Raw genomic sequence first — 23,311 nt, 5'->3', positions numbered from 1 at the left:
ATAACAGTTCACATGCCACTGTTGAATATAAACACTTCTACATATTTTCATCTGTTCTCCCAGTCTTGACTTTGAGTACTTTCTTCTGTTGATTCTCCAAACTCTCTCTAAGCATCATCTGCATTGTGAAGATTAATGTCAGGCATCATTAAATGGTTCTAACTATGCCATATATATGGGGCTTGCTCAGCAATAATCTGCCTGCAGTGCAGGAGGCCCAGGTTCAATTCCTGGGTTGAGAATATCCCCAGGTGAAGGAAATGGCAACCCATTCCAGTATTCTTGACTGGGAAATCTCACAGACTGAGGAGCCTGGCAGACTATAATCCATAGGGTAGCAGAAGAGTTGGATATGCATTGGTGACAAACAACAACATCATATATATAACATATGCATATACATATATATACACATATACACACATATATATTGACAGCCTAGCATGCTGCAATCCATGAGGGTTGCAAAGAGTTGGACATAACTGAGCAATTGAACAACAACAACATATTATACAAGATTACTGAAATACACAACCTAAGACACTATAGCATAATTGTTAGTACAACTGTTGTCACAATTAAAAGACTATAAGTTAATGAGGCATCTTTATAATTCCTGCGTCTAGGACAGGCCCTAAAATATAGCTAGTACATAACAAATCATTTGGGGAAAAAAAAACAACAACAACGTATGTGTGACTGTCATCCATTTTTTTACTCAGCAAACCAGCATATTTAAAACTATGACATATCATGTACTGCCTTAATGCCAACTCTGGGCCTAGCTTCATAAAGACATAGGACTCAAGAACTATTTGCTCTTAACTGGTGTGGAGTGGTCAAGTAAATATACTTAACAATTAAAAGCTAAAGTGTGTCCGTTCTGAAGTAGTTGAGTCTGTTTAATGGCAAATAATAAATCTAAAAGATGGGAAAATATCTAGGTAATATTCTGCTTTAACTGCCAACACACCAGTATCTTTTTCCAGTCTTTCTGTTTTAGCTTTTAGGTTTCTGTTTTGTTTTATTCACCATATAAATACATTATATCTCTATGTTATTTCAACCTGCATTTGTTGATATGCCAATCTCTAGGCTACACTCTCTTGAATGAAATACATTTTTCCCTCTTTCTATTAGATTAATGATGGTATGTCCATTGTTTCAACATTTTACCACCTGAGAAATGACTCTTGAATGTAGGCTGAGTGGTTTTAATTTCACCTTAGAAAGGGGCAAGAATAAAATGGTTTCAACGAATCCAAGTGTTTAGATTTATAGGCAAGCATCACTCTGGCAGGTGCTTCTGAATTATAAAAGAGAAATACAATTTTCTCTACTACAATAGCAACTGGTAAACAAAATCATAAATATTCTGCTATAGTTTGATTCACACATTGACTTGTCTATTACTATTACTATTGGCTTGGCTTGTAACTATTACTAGCAACACTTCTCATATTCAATATTACAGCATTAATTTTGCTGCAATTAAAATACCACATGGTCAATGAATAGCAGAACCAGGTAAATACGCCATATTATACTACTACACATACAATGAACTGAGGTCAAATGGAGAATTGGGTATCAACAAGAATAAGTTGGCAACAGAACTGCACTGAGATCCTAATTCAGCCTCACCAGCCAGAATGAGACTCGGAGGACCTTGGGAGAGAATTAGTAGTCCTTTCAATTTTTTTTTTTCTTCTGGTATTTAGAAATTCTATTGCATCTTATCTCATGAGAGATCCTGGAAATAAACCTTATTTATTTATTTATTGAAAATTGTAGGTTCCTCTAAGGTCAGGTTCTTGGAATGCAGAGCAGCTAGTTAACAGTGGATGGTGGGATTTCCAAGGAAGAAGAATCCAGAAATTCCACTCCAGAAAGTAAACAGAATATTCTATAGCCAAAGGTAAACTTAACTTGGTGGGAAAGTCAAGTGTGACTGAGAAAAGTTTACCAAAGTCAATGCTATTAAATGTCTCTCTCCCTTCAAAACAAAATCTGACACAATAATAGGGAAAAAAACAAACAAACAAACAAAAAAGCTGATCTTCACAAAAATGGAAATGTAAAAAAAAAAAGTTACCAAAGTTTGGCCTTTGTTACTGCATTAGCAGAAAGGTTAGAAATATTTAAATTATGCCTCTTTAATTAGGCAAACATACTCTTTGGTCTCTTATAGTTGCAATTCAATTGTTTTCTTGTATTTCACTTGAGCCAAGAAGAAATTTTCACATTGCCAGATTTGTCAAGGTATATCCATAAATGACAGGCTTCCCACTTGGCTCTGTGGTAAAGAATAAGCCTGCCAAACAGGAGACACAGGTTGGATACCTGGGTCAGGACGATCCCCTGGAGGAAATGGCAACCCACTTCAGTATTCTTACCTGAGATATCCCATGGATAGAGGGGCCTAGTGGGCTATAGTCCACAGGGTCCCAAAAGAGTCAGACACAACTTAGTGACTAAACAACAACCCATAAATGGTAATAGTAGAAAATGAAAGCATTTATAAGAAACAAAACTAATAAATGATATTTCTGGTTCATGTCCACACAACAGCAAAATCAGACCTTTGTTAATGACTACAAATGTAAGTAGTAAACTATACCATGCCTTTAATCCAATGTGGCTGTCCTGTATTTTCCAATCAGCAACAGTTTGACTACTTTACTCAAATTTCGACAAGAATACATAGTTTCATCATATACATCCATGGGTATGTATCTTGTCCCCACATCTAAGCACCTCCACCAACCACCACCCAAGACCTGGGTTACCAAGCTTAGGCTTTCTAATCACTTTCTGTTTCCATGTGAACCAAAGTATTAATTTAGAAGTATGCCTTGTCCTAAGATTTTTTCCTCTTTTCTAGGTGCTTGAAGAATATTGTCCTGGGGCTTAACAGGCTGCTAAATGTGCACTTAACATCCTTCCTCTACTTAACATTTCCCAACATGTAGCATATGATTCCCAACCCTAGAACACCATCCTTCCAATTTCCTCCTAATTACAAACTTCCTGCCCAACATGTTTCCATTAAGAAAGCTGGAAAGACTAAGGTTGAAAAAAACTTTAGAAATAGTTGATCCATAAGATAAGAAAGCTATTTTTACTAAAGAAACTTTAGGAAGATGTCAATAGAAGATTCAATGTTGAAGCTGAAAATAGATCATAATATATCAATTCTAAAAAAAATTTATATATGTTTTGACCCCTGAAGCCCCTATTACTGTAGACAACAGTAAAGGAGAAGAAAGAGAAAGTGAAATAGAAAGATCACCAATGTCTGAAAGAAAAATTTGAATTTTTTTAATCTAAATTCTATTCCTCCAAATTTAGAAAAGTAAGCATAGTCATGTCTATCCTGGAAGAGAAAGTGTGTAAATTTTCACTTTCCAAAAGAGACATTAGAGAAGGAAAAAAATTCACCTATTAAATCATTCTAGCCCTATAAATGCAGCACTGTAACTTCAATTGTTGAAGCAAATTCTAAGGAGTCTGTAAGGATGACCCCTCTATTAGTCATGCAGTGACTCATAGAAGGCTATGGTCATGGCCTATGAAATGATGAGAGGCCATGTCACAAAAAAAGGCACCTGGTGAAAAACGTCACAGGATAAAACGGATATATCTCCACAATAAGAAAGCTCACACCTCTCTCCCTAACCAAGTTGGACAGTAGAGAAACGTACATGCACATTCTCAAGGAAGCATTTCCATCTTGACCACTTCTATAGCGGGCACTGCTAAGTGCCCCTCCAATGTGTCTGGTACAGACCGTACATTTTTTCTAGACTGGAAGCATTACTGCATACTCTTGGCTTTTCAATCCATTGACTTAAGTAAATCTGGGCCAGTTTTTCAGTTCTTATATGTTATCACCATGCCAAACTCTGAAACAAAAGGACTGTATACACCTAATGAGAGCATACCATGGACAAAGTTGTTTTTCCTCCCCCACTTTCTTCCTTATTGTTCTCTTATTATTTAAACTCTGGCAATAAGACAATGGATCCTTGATATCTGAAAATGATATGTCCGTAGAAGTTCGCACATTCACAAAAAAACCTCTCTTATAGAAAAAAAGAAAAAGACTGTTACTACTTCTTTGCCAACTGGCTGACTCCAGCATACTAGCCCCTTAGCATGCTGCATTCACTTCTGTTCCTGATCTTAGGTCTATTTTCTCATTTAATTTTCACAATGATCCCTTCCAATGAGGAAATTATTATCACTAGTAATTTTTAACTATTCCTAACTATTGCAAGTAGCAGAACTTAAGGATAGTTGGCAAATAGGCAATAAAATTTTACATTTGTGAATGCTGAAGGTCCATTATACCAAGGAGAATATGAGGAGATGGTATTGGAATGCATTTCCATTCCAGTCAGCAGCAGACTCTGGCCCCAGTACTGGCTGCCTACCTTCCTTGGCCCTCTGTGCTGTGGATGCTGGTGTGCTCTGGGCACAGTACACCTCTCGGGTCTGGATCCCACCTCCACAAATGGGTCCCGTCTCATGCCAGTGGAGGTACTGCTGCTCGAGAAGGAGAGAGACTTGGCATTCTTTCCATTCAGAGGTCTTCCAGGAATACCTGTTTGGTGTGATTTGTTTAAAAGAAGAAGAAGAAGTAAGGAAAACACAGAATTCCACAGGAAACTTATTGACATCAAATGTATGTAATCATCTCTCTTTCTAGTATCAAATCGTCGCCTATGGATAAAGACATTTACCAGCTTTGAATACTAAACCTCTTTTATTTCCTTGAGAAAAAGTAGGCAGTCTATCATGCTAATAGCACAGGACCAGAAGATTGAATGAAGGAAAATATGGGTAAATAGTAGAGATGTCTCAGACTTAAAGTTCTAAGAGAATAAAGAATCAGAGAAAAGACCCTGGTAGTCCAGTGATTAATACTCTATGCTTCTAATGCAACAGGTGTGGGTTTGATCCATAGCTGGGGAACTAAGATCCCAGATGCCATGCAGCATGGCCAAAAAAATTAGAGGAAGGAGCTGGAAACTAAATGAGCTTAATTCTAGCAGGTGAACTCATCATGGGGTTTAATTCCACAAACTTTTAGATGACTTTGTGTGAAAGTTGAGCTTTCTTTTTTAATTAGTAGGACAGTGTATGAATGTTTGAGTATATTGTTTTAAATGAACAGAGACTACCTCCAACTTGTCAACCTTATTGATACAGGTATTTCTATCAATTCGACCCCATTGGAATAAAGGTATATGTATTAAAAACGAGTTCACCATCAGTTCAGTTCAGTTCAGTCACTCAGTCGTGTTCAATTCTTTGTGACCCCATGGACTGCAGCACACCAGGCTTCCCTGTCCAACACCAGCTCCTGGAGCTTGCTCAAACTCTTGTCCATCGAGTCAGTGATGTCATCCAATCATTTCATCCTCTGTCATCCCCTTCTCTTCCTGCCTTCAGTCTTTCCCAGCATCAGGGTCTTTTCCAGTGAATCAGTTCTTTGAATCAGGTGGCCAAAGTATTGGAGCTTCAGCTTCAGCATCAGTTCTTCTAATGAATATTCAGGACTGATTTTCATTAGGTTTGACTGCTTTGATATCCTTGCTGTCCAAGGGACTCTCAAAAGTCTTCTCCAACACCACAGTTCAAAAGCATCAATTCTTTGATGCTCAGCTTCTATGTACCACTGTATTTAATTGGTGAGTTGTTTTTCTTTTATTCACACATTTACAGACATGCCATTGTTATACTGACTTAGAATGTCTTCTTGGTTTACAACTGATTGAGATACACAGCGATAGACACATGCACACACAAAGAAGGGGGAAGGCATGATGAAGTTTCTGCACAACTTACAGAAAATAAAACAATGATAATAATACTACATTCATACCTAGAGAATGCAAAAGTAGGTTTCAGACAGAATCTACTTTTGTGGTTTATGAGAGCATTCCTAAAGCCCATAGCATTACGATAACCCAACAGAATTCACATAAATATCAGAAGATTCCTTAGTTACTGGAGTAACAAGCCAAATATAAGAACATTCTCATCTCTGCTGTCCCATTTCATATTTTACGAAAAATTTCTCAGTTTGGGGATTGTTCAAAGAAAAAAAATAGTACTAAAAAATAAACACGCCTCACCAAGGCCCTGGCCTTATAAAAACTAGAGTAAAACTGAAATCAAGTAACAGACATCAAAATCAGGAAGCAAATCTCTGAAGTACCTAAGAGTGAGCAAAGCCCTAGACAAGGAGGGTTTTCATTCTAAAAAGCTTGAAAGCTGAGGCTCATCAGTCTTGTGAAAAGCCCTTTGTAGTAAAAGAATTTGGATAATCCTGTGGGGTTTGTAGTAACAGGATTCTGCTCCCTTTGCCTCACTACTTCATTTTCACAGGGTTTTCCAAGTGAAAATCAGTCAGAGAGCTGGACAAGAGTCTGAAGTGTCGAGCTAAGTCCTGCTTACACTAGGTGAATATAGACAATAACATGTTTCTAATTCCTGGGCATGAAAGATGGAGGAAAGTCTAAGTCTTCCCAGAGACGGTTCTTCTCCAGAGGTGATGATCCAAAGCTCTTTCTCCTCACTAGACAGAGGGGTCACCTAGACTCCATGGTCACTCAGGCAGAAGGCTTGTCTCTTGTGTCTCTGAGTCTCAGGGCACAGGTAAGTTCTCTTGTCTCTGGACTCTAAGGCAAGGCACAGTGTGGGTTAATTGGACAGTTACCACATTCTCATTTCAAATCCTCTCCCCGCACTGATTGCCTAAAAGGGCTCTCTAGCTGTTAAGGAGGTCAGAGCAGTTCTACCCTAAGGCTCCTATAGCAAATAAGGTGGGGAAAAGGTGCAGTAAGGTGTGGACGACAAGCATGCTTTGGAATCAAACAGACATGGTTTGAATCTGAGCCTTTCCACTTACTAGTCATGTGACTTTGGCTCAATTCTATTTTCCTAACTGTAAAATAAGGGTAATAACACTGAATGTGGATCAAAGCACATAACAAATGTTCAGTAAATGTTAATTCCCTTTTTTACATCCTCTTACACCTGTTTTTTGGTCTCCTGCTGACATAGAACACACACACACACACACACCCAACATTGTACTTATGAGAACTTAATTGATTTTATCAGAAGTTAATATTAGGGATCCAGGAATGCCATAGTCTTACCTCCAAGAATCAAAATTCAGTAAAGAACATAAAAGAAACTTAGAGCATTTAGAATTATAGCAAGTCACAGCAATTTGTTCACTTGTTTGAAAGGAATGGGCCATGCTGCATAAACTGCTTTTTCAATTAATTTATCATGACCCTATAAGAATTAGCAATGGAGGAATTTTGGGAGTCATTTTAGAGATAAATGAAAAGTTTAATGACTATGGTTTTCTATAAAGTAACAAAAACCCTGTTCGTAGCTCTTTAACCAAAAACACCCAAACTCCATTCACTGGCAAACAACAAATTCTTAAAAAAAAAGAAAAAAGAAGTAGACATTTATCATGATTGCTATTGCTTACCACCTCAGAGAAAACACCAACCTAGCAAGAGGCAAAGGAAAAAGCACATTAGTGAAGGACTTCTATATTCCTTTTTAACATGCCAGTCTTTTCATAGTCTTTGCCTTTTTATTTTTATTTTTTTTTTCAAATGCAGTATGTTCAGTCACAAATCACCTGGAAGCCAGGAAAACTGAACATTCTGAACTCATCCAACCTGGGAAATTGTCTCTAGGATCTGACAGAATAAGAAATCAAAGGAGTCTTCTCAGCTAAATGTTGCCTGTTATCTCCCTCAGAGGCTGTGACAGGAATAGCCCTCCAGCCTCTGGACAACTTGGCTTCCTGATTGCCAAGGACATTCTCTTTAATGTCCAAGTCCACATCAAAGACCAGGCCTTTCCACCCTTTCTCTCCCAACTCTGCTGCCTTTCAAGCCTTACTTTGTCCTTCTGCTTAAGAGAGAAATAGGAAGTGTCTCAAAGGCCAAGATCCTGCCTCTTGTCGATAAAGAACACTTTGAAACCAACTATACAAATGCCTCAAGTAAAGTAAACGGCCATGACATGAAACCAATTAGTCGATCCTCATAGCCCCTCATGGACGTAGCCCCTCATGAATGTAGCCCCTCATGAATGTAGCCCCTCATGAATGGATCCATTTGTCTTGTCACATGGCCTGACTGAACAGCAGAGACAAGGCATTCATTTATTAAGGCTTCTAGGATATCATGACATACACCTGAAGCAATAATAACAATCAAAGTCTTCTGCACGCTAAGTCTGTTACAGGTACCACGTTAACCAATCTAGGTGTAAAACTTCATATAGTCTTCCCAACACGTCTGTAAAGAGACTTGTTGAGAATATCATCAGTTAGGTTCAGTTTAGTTAAGTCACTCAGCCATCGACTCTTTGCGACCCCATGGACTAAAGCACGCCATTAGAATTTGAACACTGTGGTCACATAGGGTCAAATTCTAGCATTTTCAGGAGATAAGAACAAGTTAAAGAGAAAAATAAAATATAAACCCAATAAATGTATCTAACTGTAAAAATTCAAGTTCCCACAAAATGCTGAAATGACAATTTTCTGATGACTAATACCTTTTCAAGGCCCTGAAATCAAACTCACCATTTTGCTGCCTGGCTACCATGAGTGTTAGGGAAACCTGACATCAATCTTTTATGTGAAAATGATTCCAATGACCTCACCATTAGTGAGACGTCACACTGTCAGCCACTTATATACTGAATACCCAAGGGAAATAACTTGTGTTAAGAATATTTCAATCAATGCTAAGGTATGTATGCGAGATGGATGGCAGAAAGGAATTAAAAGTAGGACTCTCTAGGAACAGAAATAAGCCTGCCCAATAGTAAGCAAATCACTTAATCAACCATGCATTTATTCCTTTTTTCTTTTAAGAAGTAATTCTTGAACTCTAGTTATATGTCAAGGATGGATTCAGACAATAGAAAAGAATAACAATGATCAAGACAAAGCCCCTGACCCTGAAGAGATGACCTTCTAGGGCGGTAGACAGACAGAAATGAACCAAAACAGAATTCGGCATCAGATAACATGTCCATCAGAGAGAGATGGATGAGGAGAGCTAGTTCAACACTGTATCAGGAAAGCCTGCAGAATGCTGAATAAAATAAAGCAGTGGGCACAAGAAGAGGTGGACAAGAAGCATTCTAGAGGAGAGTATGCTCAAAGGTCCCAGGGAAGGCGAGTGCTTTGCGCTTTGTAGGAAACCTCAGGAGCCAGTGTGGTTGGAACAAGCAGGTCAAGGTAGGAGGGAGAAAGAGGGAGAGGCAGGCAGGGGCCAGGCTACAGAGGGAGGACTATGAGTGTTATTCCAAATGTGCTAGGAAACCACTGTCAAGTTTTGAGGAGGGTGAAAGAGTCATCCTGGCCACTGACTGAAGGACATACTACAGGGCAGTGGAAAAAGGGAGATAAATTTAGAGGCATTTGTTACTCTAGGAAACATGCTGCTAAGGCTTCAGCTGGGGCACTCACAGTGAATACGAGAAGTGATCAGACTCTGGATATTCTGTGAAGGTGGAGACAGCCTTCTGATGATTAGACATGGGTAGGAGAAGACTTCCCTAATGGCTCAGTGGGTAAAGAATCTGCCTTCAAAGCAGGAGACACAGGAGATGCAGGTTTGATTCCTGGGTCAGGAAGATCCCCTGGAGAAGGAAATGGCAACCTGCTCCAATATTCTTGCCTGAAAAATCCCAAGGACAGAGGAGTCTGGCAGGCTAGAGTCCATGGGATCGCAAAGAGTCGGACACAACTGAGCAACTAAGCACTAGTGGGAGAGAAAGAGAGGAGTGGGGAATAATTTCAGGAACCTGCCTTGTGGTCCAGTGGCTAAACATCTGTACTCCCAATGCAGGGGTTCCAGGTTCAACCCCTGTTCAGGGAACTGGCTTCCTCATGCCTCAACTAAGAGTTTGCATGTCATGACCAAAGATTCTGTATGCCACAAGTGAGACCAGGCGTAGCCATATAAAATAAATAAATAAAAAAGAATGATTCCAAATTACGTTGCCCCAAGTACTAGTAGCACAATTTCTTGGCACTGAATTCTTACCTGAAACAGCCCAGGAAATGGGACAAGAACTCAGATATCAGGTAAATGAATAAAACCTGAATTTCACTGCTATACTCTGCTTTCTGAAGCTGTCTCCCACACCTGAACTCACTAGCCAATTTCTTCATATGTCCCCCATAATTTAAGTCTACTCTTAGGAAACAGTCAATAAATGTATTCACAGGATACTATTAAATTACACATGCGTGCTTGCTCAGTCATGTCCAACTGTTTGCCACCCCATGGACTGTAGCCTTCCTGGCTCCTCTACTCATAGAATTTTCCAGGCAAGAATACTGGAGTGGGTTGCCATTTCCTACTCCAGGGAATCTTCCCGACCCAGGGATCGAACTCAGGTCTCTTGTGTCTCCTGAAATGACAGGCGAATTCTTTACCATCTGTGCCACCTGGGAAGCTCCATATATTAAGAGTTATTATTAAATATTTCATCATTCTGAAAAGGTATATGCAATTTACAATAAGAATTCAAGATTAAACCAAAGAAAGAAATCTCTAGTGGTGGGCATACACATTTCCAGAAAGAAATAGAGGAGACAATTTCTGGATTAGAAAAAGCTCCCCAAGGCCTGGAAATCTTATCCTCTGGGTAGCCAGCTTGTCTTCCTGAGAGTACTATTGTCTAACCCTAGGAAACCTGTACTCAAACTATTCTCCAAATTTATGGGGGAAGGCTAGAAGGGGTAAGGAATGAATGCATTGCTCTGAAGCAAGGAATAGAGACATTCTAAATTAGCAAAGTCAAATTAGAAAAGTACGTACATTTAGTGACTATTTTAAAAAGACTTTCATCCTACTAAGGTGACATAAACTGATTTTAATAGCAGCAGTATGGCAAGACCATCAGAGTTTTACAGCAATCCTCGCCCTTTAGAATGCATGCTTTGTCACTTTCAGAAGGCTTAGAATTGCTTACAGAGTGTGGATGTCTTTCCTCCTTCTAAAGGCTTAGATCTAAAGCAAAGCAACATGGAATAGAATCTTCAGTGATCTAACAATGACAGATTGAAAGAATAATTGCATTAGTGAATGGTCGTGTTTTGACTAAGCACATATAGCTTTGCAAACACTCTTGGAATTGAAACCCTAGCACAATATATTCAAATTAAATGTGTGTATATTAAAAATCCGTGTACTGCAGCATGACTAATTTATGATAATGTCTGTAGTCCTTTTAAAATTGTAAATGCATTTAGAAAAGAAGTAAGTTGTCATTTTTTGCTGAACAGACAACCAAAATAAAGAGAACTGATCGAGCTTTATGTGTTTTACGCTCTAGTAATTTTTTATTGAATAGAGTGGGACTATTGATTATGGTAAGCTACTCTCAAGTGCAAAGCTCTTTGCTCTTCGGCAGATGACTTTGCCAGTCAAACTCCATGTATGCATTATTAATAGATTTCTATCACTACGCACAGCACTTAGCAATACATTAACTTTCTTACACTAACAGGGGAGCAAATCTTCCATCCAGGAGAACTGAAAGTGGAACAACAGGGACTCATGAAAAAATACGCACCAATAAAAGATGGACTCAATAAAAAGGCATCGGTCTCCTTCTGCTGAAACAATTTACAGATTCTTTGAAACTGCTATTTCTTTCCCAAACAGATTCTCTTGAGGTTCCAGGTCATGACTCCTTTACTCCTCAAGTGCTGTAAAAAAGCTGCTTAATTAAAACAATTTTAAAAAGCTTCCTTAAAGAACTCATTAATTCATTTGGAGGATGAGATGGCTGGATAGCATCACCGACTTGATGGACATTAGTTTGAGTGAACTCCGGGAGTTGGTGATGGACAGGGAGGCCTGGCGTGCTGCGATTCATGGGGTCACAAGGAGTTGGACACGGCTGAGCGACTGCACCGAACTGAACTGACTGAGCTTCTAGTATGTGCAAGGTATTACTATGGTAGACAATCAATGGGAAAAGATCAGTAGATGTGGTAGGCAATGTGTGTGCCCTTCTTTTCCAGAAGTCAGACTTTTACAAATGAAGAATCCACCGGCAATATGGGAGACCCAGGTTCAATCCCTGGGCCAGGAAGATCCTCTGGAGAAAAAATGGCAGCCCGCTCCAGTATTCTTGCCTGGGAAATCCCATGGACAGAGCAGCCTGGTGGGCTACAGCCTAAGGGGTCACAAAGAGTCAGACAAGACTGACTGACACTAACTAATTGTGGTCTCATTTCTCACCCTTCTTGAACCTACTCTTATAACTAATGATGACAGAAACTTCTTTTCTGGAAATCCAGACACACTTAGCAAAAGCAAGGCAGCCACTGGGGACCACTTTACAAGTTCTGTGTGTTCATTCCTTCCCTGGGGAGATGTCCATATTGAATATTCTTTATGAAGCCAATTTCAGATGCCTGTTATACAAACTGACTTGAATTATTCACACATGTCATATTAAGTATCAGCATGGAATAAAGCACCCTGTGCATAAAATTGTTCTGGAACTGCCCTACATTTGATGATCTATCCATTGTCTGCTGAGCATTTACTCTAAGCCAGGCACTTTTATAGATGCTACCCACTCTGAAGTAGAGGCAGAAAAAAAAAACTAACAAAAAATCCATATGTTTGGGATGAGTTATGGGAACATTACCAACTATTAAACACTCTTAAAGAACATAGTTATAATGTTTGAAGATGTGCTAGTTTTTAATGAGAGTATTATACAAGATTCTTAAAATCAATACACTAAGACAGACTGAAATTTCCTGAGTCTTCCACCAATCAGCACAGTGAAGGCTAAGCAGGTGTTGAACAAACATCTCTTCAAGACACAACATTCCTCTTCTAACACTCACTTCATTCCAATGGGCAAAGGAAGCCAAATACTAAGCCAACTTTTATCCACCATCCCTTCTCTTGGCACCATTACTTGGCTTTAACAGTCATCTTAAAGAAAAAAAAGTCATCAATTGATCTCCAGAGTTTTCTCAAGGAAAAATAACTTTATCTATAAAACTTAAAATCAGGTTAAATACCTTAAAGAGAAAATAGGAAGGAACAGCCTGGCCACAGCAGGTTGTTTTAAAAGCACATCAAAGTGGGTAGAAGACCCACATAGACCTCTCAGAGTCTGCACAGACAGACCTTTTATGAAGAATCTCTAGTTTACCCAAAACAGAGATAAATTAACACATACTAGAGGTAAGGAGAGACAGTTTATGAGGCCCCATATTTTTCAGTGTCAGACCAGAGTGTTGAAGCAATGTTTAGGAAATTGTTTTTTCTGGGCAGTAATTCACACACTCTATGTAAAATATCAGCCATACAGTGTCTGCCTAGAGATCTTCTTAAAAGTTTTACTCTATACTGGTCACTGTTACCTTTTAACAGCACTGTCTTATACTTATATTAAATTTTAAATGTTAAATTAACATTTAAGAAATACAACAGTCATTTCAGTGTGAAAGCTGTTGTCTCCTGGGGAGATTGTGGAAGTTGCTGGTAGGTCATCCAAGGTATCAGTTCCAAGAAAGATGCTGACATTTTTCAGTATTCTTGTCTGTTAGTGTGTTCAGCCAGAACAGGCTCTATGCTTAAAGTACAGAGGGTCTGGAGTCATAGCTGTTGTAGCATCAGGTCAGGTCCCAGTTGTCTGTGTCCTCTGCCTTTTCTTATGCTGTCCAGTAACCAGAGGTTCAAAACTGGGAAAGGAGGATGTCAAGGCTGTGTATTGTCACCCTGCTTATTTAACTTATACGCAGAGTACATCATGCAAAATGCTGGGCTGGAAGAAGCACAAGCTGGAATCAAGATTGCCGGGAGAAATATCAATAACCTCAGATATGCAGATGGCATCACCCTTATGGCAGAAAGTGAAGAGGAGCTAAAGAGCCTCTTGATGAAAGTGAAAGAGGAAAGTGAAAAAGCTAGCTTAAAACTCAACATTCAGAAAATGAAGGTCATGGCCTCTGTTCCCATCACTTCATGGCAAATAGATGGGAAAATAGCATCCTTTTGAAAACAAACTTACAGCTATATGTGTGTGTACATGAGTGTGTGTGTTAGTTGTTCAGTCGTGTACGACTCTGTGAAAGTAGCCTTAAGCACTTTCTCTCACAAAGATCTTAAAGCTATACTGCTAACTCCCTTATACAGTTGACTCTTGAACAACTATAAGAGGTTAGGGGTGATGATGTTCCACATAGTCAGAAAATTTGGTGTTAGTCCACCCTTTGTATTCAAGGTTCTTTATCCATGAAATCAACCACCCTCAGATTGTGTAGTGCTGTATTATTTAGTATTGAAAAATGTCTGTGTCTTGGAGGACCTGCACATTTCAAACCCCGGTTGTTCAAGTAGCAACTGTAGTTCTAAAGTTCGATACAGGATCCTCGGGGCTGGTGCACTGGGATGACCCAGAGGGATGGTACAGGGAGGGATGTGGGAGGGGGGTTCAGGATGGGGAACACATGTACGCCCATGGTGGATTCATGTTGATGTGTGGCAGAACCAATACAATATTGTAAAGTAATTAGCCTCCAATTAAAATAAATAAATTTAAACTAAAAAAAAAAAATAAAGTTTCCCAAATTAGCTTAACACAGGCTGACCTCAGCCTTACAGGTTAACTTATGCTCGATGCTTCAAGGAATCTCCAAAGTGTTCAGGGTCAGGGAGCTCTTCTAGCAGGGGCTCTTCTTGGTCACAATTGCTTTCATGCCTTAGGGACTGGCACTCACAGTGTTCAAGTGAAAATGTTGATTAGTGGAGTCTAGCTAGTGAAAAGAGTAGCCCCTGAACTATACAACTAAAAACCACTGTGAACAGTATTATTATTGGAGGAAGTAGGAAGTAAACACATCTCTAGCTCATCTCTTCTTAGAATACATATTCTTCCTCTCATTAACTGAAATGCTAATTTCCTCACTTCCTTCAAGTCCTCCTCCAAACCCCAGTCCCTGATCCTGCTCTTTCAAAGGAAGTTTCTCTAATGACACTCTTTAATTCTATAACCTGAGCTGACCCCCATTACAGCATTCCAGAAGTCTCTATCTTTGCCCTGTTCTAATGATTCATTTTTTCTATATTTCATACACAAAATATATAGTTTATTTTATTTATTACATTTATTTAGTATATCTTCACTAAAATTTAGGTCCCATAAGAGGAAGGGAACTTTGTCCAATCTATTTTCTGAGGTATCCCAAACATTTAATGTAGTGCTTGGCACATGGCAAGAGTTTAAGAGTATATTTATTTAACAAAGGAAAACATCTCCTACAGCAAAGATGGTAGAAGGGTAAAACCAAGTGACATTCCAAGAGAGGACATTTTCCTACTAAGGAGAAGGGTGGCGAATTAAATTTCTTGATACATATGAAGTGCTCATGAATTCTGGGAAAGGAGAAATGGATATTTTTGATCCCTAAGAGATTTTTGTTTCTATTTCCCTTGTTCACGATGAATTTTAATCACCGGTGTCAAACTAGAAACAAAAGTTAACACACAGTCTTTATGCCTTCCTGAGGCAGAGGCCACAGCTCAGATCTCAGACAAATAAGAATGTCAGCCAATGTTAATTTTGTTGTTGTTATTTAAGTGTGCTCCTCCCCACCACCAACTAGAATCATTAGTAAACACATCATTCTCCCTAGAGAACACTGGTTGGTATTCGGTGAATTTTCTAAGACTCCTATCTCCTACAAATTCACTATTTGAGAAGGTTTTTAGAAAATGTCATACTCAGTAACATTTCTATACAGCAGATCTAGAGGCCCAGGTTAACCTCCAATGAACTTTTTGTCAGGACCTGTTTTCTGATGTGAAGGTTCAATTAAATGAAGCTCAAAGTAGAAATTAATCTTGGATAAATCTTATATGCAGAGTATATCATGTGAAATGCCTGGCTGGATGAAGCACAGCTGGAATCAAGATTGCCGGGAGAAATATCAATAACCTCAGATATGAAGATGACACCACCCTTATGGCAGAAAGTGAAGAACTAAAAAGCCTCTTGGTGAGAGTGAAAGAGGAGAGTGAAAAAGCTGGCTTAAAACTCAACATACAGAAAACTAAGATCATGGTATCTGGTCCCATCACTTCATGGCAAATAGATGGGGAAACAATGGAAACAGTGACAGACTTTGTTTTCTTGGGCTCCAAAATCACTGTAGATGGTGACTGCAGCCACAAAATTAAAAGACGCTTGCTACTTGGAAGAAAAGCTATCATTAATCTAGACAACATATTAAAAAGCAGAGACATTACTTTGCGAACAAAGATCCAACTCAGACCCAACTGAGTGACTGAACTGAACTGAACTGAACATCTTGAAGTATTACTATTCCATGGTATTTTGTTGGGAAAAATAACATGTATGAATGCACATATATGTGTATCTATACCCTCATCTGGGTGTATGTCTTCACTAACATGAGAGTCAGTGTGAGGTATTGAAAAGATCACTGACCTTGAAGCCAAATGGACTTCAACTTGAATCAAAAGAGACAATACCAATTTACATCACTTTTTACAATTAAACATGTCCCATTTAGATGATAAACGTCATATTATTCTAAATAATCTTTATAATATCTCTCATAAATTTATTGACCTAAAGCATATACTCAATAAAAGGCAGTCATGCTTAACGAAGTTGATACAACTCAACTTCTTCAACATCTTTAGGGAGGTACCACTCTTACAAGAGAATTGCATAGTTATTGACAAAAAAAAGAGGAAAATGGAGGATATTTATAACTCAAAAAACTGTTGAAAATATCAGGAGAAAGTCATCAGCCATTCCTTGAAAAGGATGAAGGAAAAAAGGACACACGTGAAGTTATCATTTAACTCAGATTCTATTCCTGGCAGCATAACATTGAGAATCTTCCTAAACTAGACCTCCATAGGGAAAAAAATAATCTTCAAATCACTCAGAAGAATAACTTTCTATTCTATTAAGTTATTATAGAATAGATAATATACCAAAGAATGTTCTAAGTACCACACAATTACACTCATCTCACACAGAAGCAAAGTAATGCTCAAAATTCTCCAAGTCAAGGCTTCAACAGTACGTGAACCAAGAACTATCAGATGTTCAGGCTGGAGTTAGAAAAGGCAGAGGAACCAGAGATCAAATTGCCAACATCTGTTGAATCATAGGAAAAGCAAGAGAGTTCCAGAAAAACATCTACTTCTGCTTCATTGACTATGCCAAAGCCTTTGACTGTGTGGATCACAACAAACTGGAAAATTCTTATAGAGATGGGAATACTGACCACCTCACCTGCCTACTGAGAAATCTATATGCAGGTCAAGAAGCAACAGTCAGAACCAGACATGGAACAATGAACTGGTTTCAAATTGGAAAATGGACTGGTTTCAAATTGGGAAAAATACATCAAGGCTGTATATTGTCACCCTGCTTATTTAAGCATATCATGCAAAATGCTGGACTGGATGATGCAAAAACTGGAATCAAGATTGCCAGGAGAAATATCAATAACCTCAGATATGGGCTTCCCTGGTGGCTCAGAGGGTAAAGTGTCTGCCCGCAATGTGGGAGACCTGGGTTCGATCCCTGGGTTGGGAAGATACCCTGGAGAAGGAAATGGCAACTCACTCCAGTATTCTTGCCTGGAGAATCCCATGGACAGGAGTCTGGTGGGCTACAGTCCACGGGGTCACAAAGATTCGGACACAACTGAGCGACTTCACATTCACGTTCACTTTCAGATATGAACATGACACCACCTTTATGGCAGAAAGTGAAGAGAAACTGAAGAGCCTCTTGATAAAGTGAAAAAGAAGAATGAAAAAGCTGGCTGAAAACTCAACATTAAGAAAAGTAAGATCATAGCATCCGGTCTGATCACTTCATGGCAAATAGATGGGGAAACAATGGAAATAGTGACAGACTTTGTTTTCTTGGGCTCCAAAATCACTGCAGATGGTGACTGCAGCCATGAAATTAAAAGACACTTGCTCCTTGGAAAAAAAAAAAAAAAAAGCTATGACCAACCTAGACAGCATATTAAAAAGCAGAGACATTACTTTGCCAACAAAGGTCCATCTAATGAAAGGTATTGTTTTCCCAGTAGTCATTTATAGATATGAGAGCTGGACTATAAAGCTGAGTGTTGAAGAATTGATGGTTTTGAACTATGGTATTGGTGAAGACTGTTGAGAGTCTCTTGGACTTCAAGGAGATCAAACCAGTCAAACCTAAAGGAAATCAGTCCTGAATATTCACTGGAAGGACTGATGCTGAAGTTGAAGCTCCAATATTTTGGCCACCTGATGCAAAGAACTGACTCATTGGAAAAGACCCTGATGCTGGAAAAGATTAAAGGCAGGAGGAGAAGGGGACAACAGAGAATGAGATGGTTAGATGACATGAGTCTGAGCAAGCTCTGGGAGCTGGTGATGGACAGGGAAGCTTGGCATGCTGCAGTGCATGGGGTTGCAAAGAGTCAGAGACTACTGAGCAACTGAATTGAACTCGTTACAGTATGCCTTCCAAGAGGAGATTCTCTTACTGGGGGAAATGAATCCACCTGAAAATAACAATAAGAATCAGTACACCTGTAGTGCCTCCTATGTGCTAAGCAGTGGGATAGACAGTGCTAGTGTGCAGCTCTTAAACCTCCAACACAGGCAGCATATTTAGACACATGTTATTGACGAGGGGAATGTCTTAAAGAAGTTGTATAGCTTTTTCAAACATATACAGCTAAAAAGTAATGGTATACAATTTTAACCCAAGGTCTATCCAAGTTCAAAAAGGACAGAGACCTCAGGTTTTATTTCCAATCTCATGCTTTGCCCCAAAATTAGTGTCTTGAAAGACTGAACACACGCTCAATACAATTAGGAAGGATTCTGTGACAGTAGGTTAACCTGTCAAGAATCAGGAACTGCATCTGTTTTCTCTCTTTTTCAGGAAAGAAATGATGTAAATATAAGTGGTCATCTTACTAAAAAATGAACAATCATTATATAAGGAGTATGTTGAATCAACCCCGATTTCTATGGTGAGGTGGAAGAAGTGTGTGACTAAGAATGTGAAAAAAGGAACTTGCTCAGCGATACCCCACTCCCCAACCTCTGCCCTCCTCTCACTCATTCTTTCAAGTATAAGGAATAGCCAGGCCCATCCACAACACCAGGTGAGTCTGTAACCTGCTTATACTCCACATATCCCAGGTGATTAATTCCTACAGTACGGTATGTTTTGCTTCACTGTTTCACTGAGGAAATGGTCTGAAATCTTAGATACAATAAGAAACTAGAAAAGATCTATCTAATATAGCTACAGACTTAAGATATAGTTCAGGGCAGCTGTGCAGCAGGAATTATCACAAATTCATCCCCAACTGACTTCTGCACAACTTCTATCATTATCAGACTGAGTCCATTGTAAGCCAACAACCAGATGAAAATACACTGGGGTCTTCACCAAAGGTGACACAATCAGGCAAAATATAACCAATATCAAGGTCTTCAATTTAGCTATTAATTTGTGTCAACCCGTTTCCAGCATTTTCCATTTCCCTAGGGACCTGGAATAGAAACAGTGCCCCAGGGTGACAGTGAATTTCAGAGAAAGAGTGTCATTAGAATCAGGGGGCTGTCATTCATTAACTATGTAACCTCAGAAATTGCTTAATCTCTCTGAGCATCAATGGCCTTATTTACAAAATGAAGATGCTGATGAATGACTTCTCAGATTATCAGAAAAATTAGGTCTGGCACATCAGGTAATGATAACTAATGGCTATTAAACATTTATGCTGTGGCAGGTGCTAGATGAAGTGAATACAGTTAGTAGAAGAGCAAACTAAGGCACTAGATTTAACTCCCTTGCCAAAATGCACATAACTGGAAAGTCTCAGAAGTAGGACTGGAGGCCAGGGAATCAACGCAGCCTATGCCCTAACCCCATTGCATTCTACTGCCTAATATGAAACTTTGCACTGAGTAAAGACTCGACAAGTATGAGACACAGCTATAGTGATCGGTAACATGTCTATATCACGTAAAATCAGATTATATAGAACTGAACACTCATGCCAAAGAATACACAATACCTGGGACATAAGTGCAGAAGCTCTCCTTCGACAATGCAGGCTTCTTTCTCGATAAGTTCAGGGCAATCCTTTCCATCTCCAAGAGCAACGTGCTTCACATCGCGGCTCCTGCTCCTAAATCCTGGTGAGAGACTCCCTGAACGACAGGTCTTAGAGCAGGGGCTCCAGGAAGACCACTCAGTGGTTTCACAGTCTTTCGGCATGATGCAGGACTGGACAGTCAAAGGGAAGGAATCTTGCATGCAAAGGCTGAAGGAACAGAAACAGAAAACAGCAGGCCATGGGCTAAGAGAGTGCAATCACATTATGAAGCACCTAGTCTGGATTAAAAGCAAACAAACAAACCTGAAACCTGGGTTTTTCAAGTTTTCATGATAAGCTCTAAAGTAAGAGAAAAAAATTTTTTTAATGTTAGAGGCATCATGATAAACCTATTGAAGGTCTTACATGTTAAGAATGAACACTGGATTTCATCTGAAACTGTGAAGTTACAATGTTTCACCCTCACAAGACACATAAGTAAGATGAGTCTATCCTGTACCTTGTTCAAAGCATCCTCAGAAACAATGGAGGTTCTTCTCATGTGCTTGCACTTTCTGACACAGCCTACAGTTCCTCTTTATTCATTGGTTCCTCAGTGTCAGATACTGCACTGTGCTTCATGGGCATTTTCTTACAACAGTCTCATGAGTTTACCTATTATTACGTCCATTTGTAGATGAGAAAACGTAAGGTCAGGAAGGCTAAATCATCTGTGTAAGGTCACAGGAAAGTAAATGTAAGCTTTTGAGTATTAATCTGTCCATTCTTTTGCACACTGGTCTATTAAAAATAAACAAATGTGGCCTTACGTTTCCCCATATTGTTAGGCTCTGCACATCAATTTCCTCATCTGCAAGACTGAAGTGCTTTAAATGCTAACAGTGTAATTGGAAAACAGATAAATAAATAAAAAGATATGATAATGTGGTGAACTCAACATAAAACCATTTCCAATGATGAAGAGAAAAACCAATGAGGCAGTGATAGACCACACGGGAAAGCTGGGGTAAGGATAGGGGGGCAATTCTAAAACGGACGGACATCTGAGACACACTTTAAAAAATTAATGGGAACTTCTCAGGCACAGAAAGAAGACTTAAAATCAAGTCAAGTAAGTAGCATATTTGAAGCCCGGAGGTAAAATTTGTGGGCATAGGAACCAGTGGTATGCTAGAACTGGATATACCATTCAACAAGGACCAACTGTAAAATTTCCAGAATTTTGCAAGCCAGTTGATTTCATGTAACTAGCTTAAACTTAGCCATGGTCAGAGTAGTTACACTACAGAAATCAGCAAATGCTACAGATCAAGCCCCCTACCCTCTGAACCTTCAACCACCAGAACTGGTGGTCAACTATTCAAAAGCACGCCAATGGGAGAAAGTAAAAGCCATAATGGACACATCTAGGGCACATAAAATTCAAAGAGAAAAGTGGACAAATATTAGGAATGTGGTTATGTAAAAAGTATGTCTGGAAAAGCTTCATGTCATGGACTAAGGACTTTGGATTTAATTGAGTATTAAATAATTTTAAGTGGAGGAAGTCACATTCATGTAGGAAGATAATAATAATTCAAGTATTAATTGACATTCGTTTCTTTTTCATCTTGTTAGTATTTCCCTTCTTCAGTCAAAGACATCCATTACTTTGAATGAAAGAAAAGCATAATGTTGACAGGAATATAAATCAAAGAAAGGGTTTAAACACTGTTCAAACACTGACTTTCAAAACTGGGCCTATGAAACCGGGTGGAACAACCCCTACAGATAGAGTTTGGCAATGGTTACTTTGTATGTATTTAAAAAGAGATAAGTATTAAAATGTTTCCAAATTTCTGACTTGGAAAAATAATGAAAATTAAGGGAGCCAATAAAGAAATAGATTATAGAAGATGGTGCAGGGGAGAATAATATATGTTTACATTTGGCCAGATCAATGAGTAAAATATGGTGAAATTTCAGTACAGATGTCCTTCATGAAGGGCACTAGGTGGCACTTGTAGTAAAGAACCTCCCCACCCCCCGCCACCGCCACTGCAGGAGATCTAAGAGACACGGGTTCGATCTCTGGGTGGGAAAGATTCCCTGGAGGAGGGCATGGCAACCCACTCCAGCATTTTTGCCTGGAGAATCCCTTGGACAGAGGAGCATGGCAGGCTGCAGTCCATAGAGTCGCAAAGAGTCAGACATGACTGAAGCAACTTAGCAAGCATGCTTGCATGCATCCTTCATGAAACCACAGAGAGTTAGTATGGTTTTCAAATTTCACAATGATATAAACTTTTGGTACAGTATTTTTTAAAGTCTATTCAGATCACATGATCCCCTTCAAAATGAAAAAAGCAATGTATACCTCATTATCATTACTCACTTCAATTAGATATTTGGGGGTTTTGGGATTGAGAGAAAATAGGAAGAATCTTTGTTGAAAATTTCCCACCTAAATCATAATGTACCATCTTTGTACAATGGGGAGAATGGAAGGAAGGACCACCTCTTTTAAACTTATGACACAACAGAAAACTGTTGATTAACAAGTTTCTAGGTTTTGACTTTTCAGAAAACATAATTGGCTGAGTCATGTCCTGACACAAATTCATACGTTGAAGTCCTAACCTTCAATATCTCAGAATGTAACTGTACTCGAAGACAGAGTCTTTAAAGCAGTAATTAAGTTAAAATGTGGTCATGAGGGTAGGCCCTAATCCAGTATGACTGGTGTCCTTATAATAAGAGATTACGGCACAGACACAAACAGAGGGAAGAGTATAAGAAGACATGGAAAGAAGACAGCCTTCTACAAGCCAAGGAGAGAGTCTTAGAAGAAATCAGTCCTGCTGACACCTGATCCACCCTCCAGAATTGTGACCAAATAAATATCTGTTGTTTAAGTTACAGTCTATGGTATTTTGTTAAGGTAGCCCTAATAAATGGATTTAATAACGTTTTTAAATGTGTGTATACTTTAAAAGAGTTTTAATTTCCAAAGTTGATTTTCTTCTTCTTTTCATAATGAAGATCCCACACTATACAGTTCTTTGTCTACAGAAGTAGTGGTTTGGTCCTTACCATTTACCAGTTGTCATTCTC

The 23,311-nt window shown here is 39.0% G+C and overlaps 1 protein-coding gene across 16 annotated transcripts in view; it reads right to left on the bottom strand.

The window, feature by feature from the left end:
* THSD7B (thrombospondin type 1 domain containing 7B) overlaps window positions 1-23,311 on the bottom strand; it is a 1,262,144-nt gene that overhangs the window by 673,372 nt on the left and 565,461 nt on the right. For all 16 annotated transcript variants that reach the window (XM_086367910.1, XM_086367918.1, XM_086367926.1 and 13 more), the window contains 2 exons: window positions 20,177-20,425; window positions 4,437-4,606 (listed from right to left, as the gene is read on the bottom strand). In XM_086367910.1, coding sequence (XP_086224036.1) covers window positions 4,437-4,606; window positions 20,177-20,425 — 419 coding nt within the window. The remainder of the gene's footprint in view (window positions 1-4,436; window positions 4,607-20,176; window positions 20,426-23,311) is intronic.

Source organism: Bos grunniens, chromosome 2 (genome assembly GCF_055505025.1).
Source record: "Bos grunniens cultivar Pamir isolate PY7600 chromosome 2, Bosgru_T2T1.0, whole genome shotgun sequence".
Lineage (NCBI taxonomy): Eukaryota > Metazoa > Chordata > Mammalia > Artiodactyla > Bovidae > Bos > Bos grunniens.
Note: the sequence above shows the minus strand (reverse complement) of the source record. Positions and strands in the feature narration are given on the sequence as shown.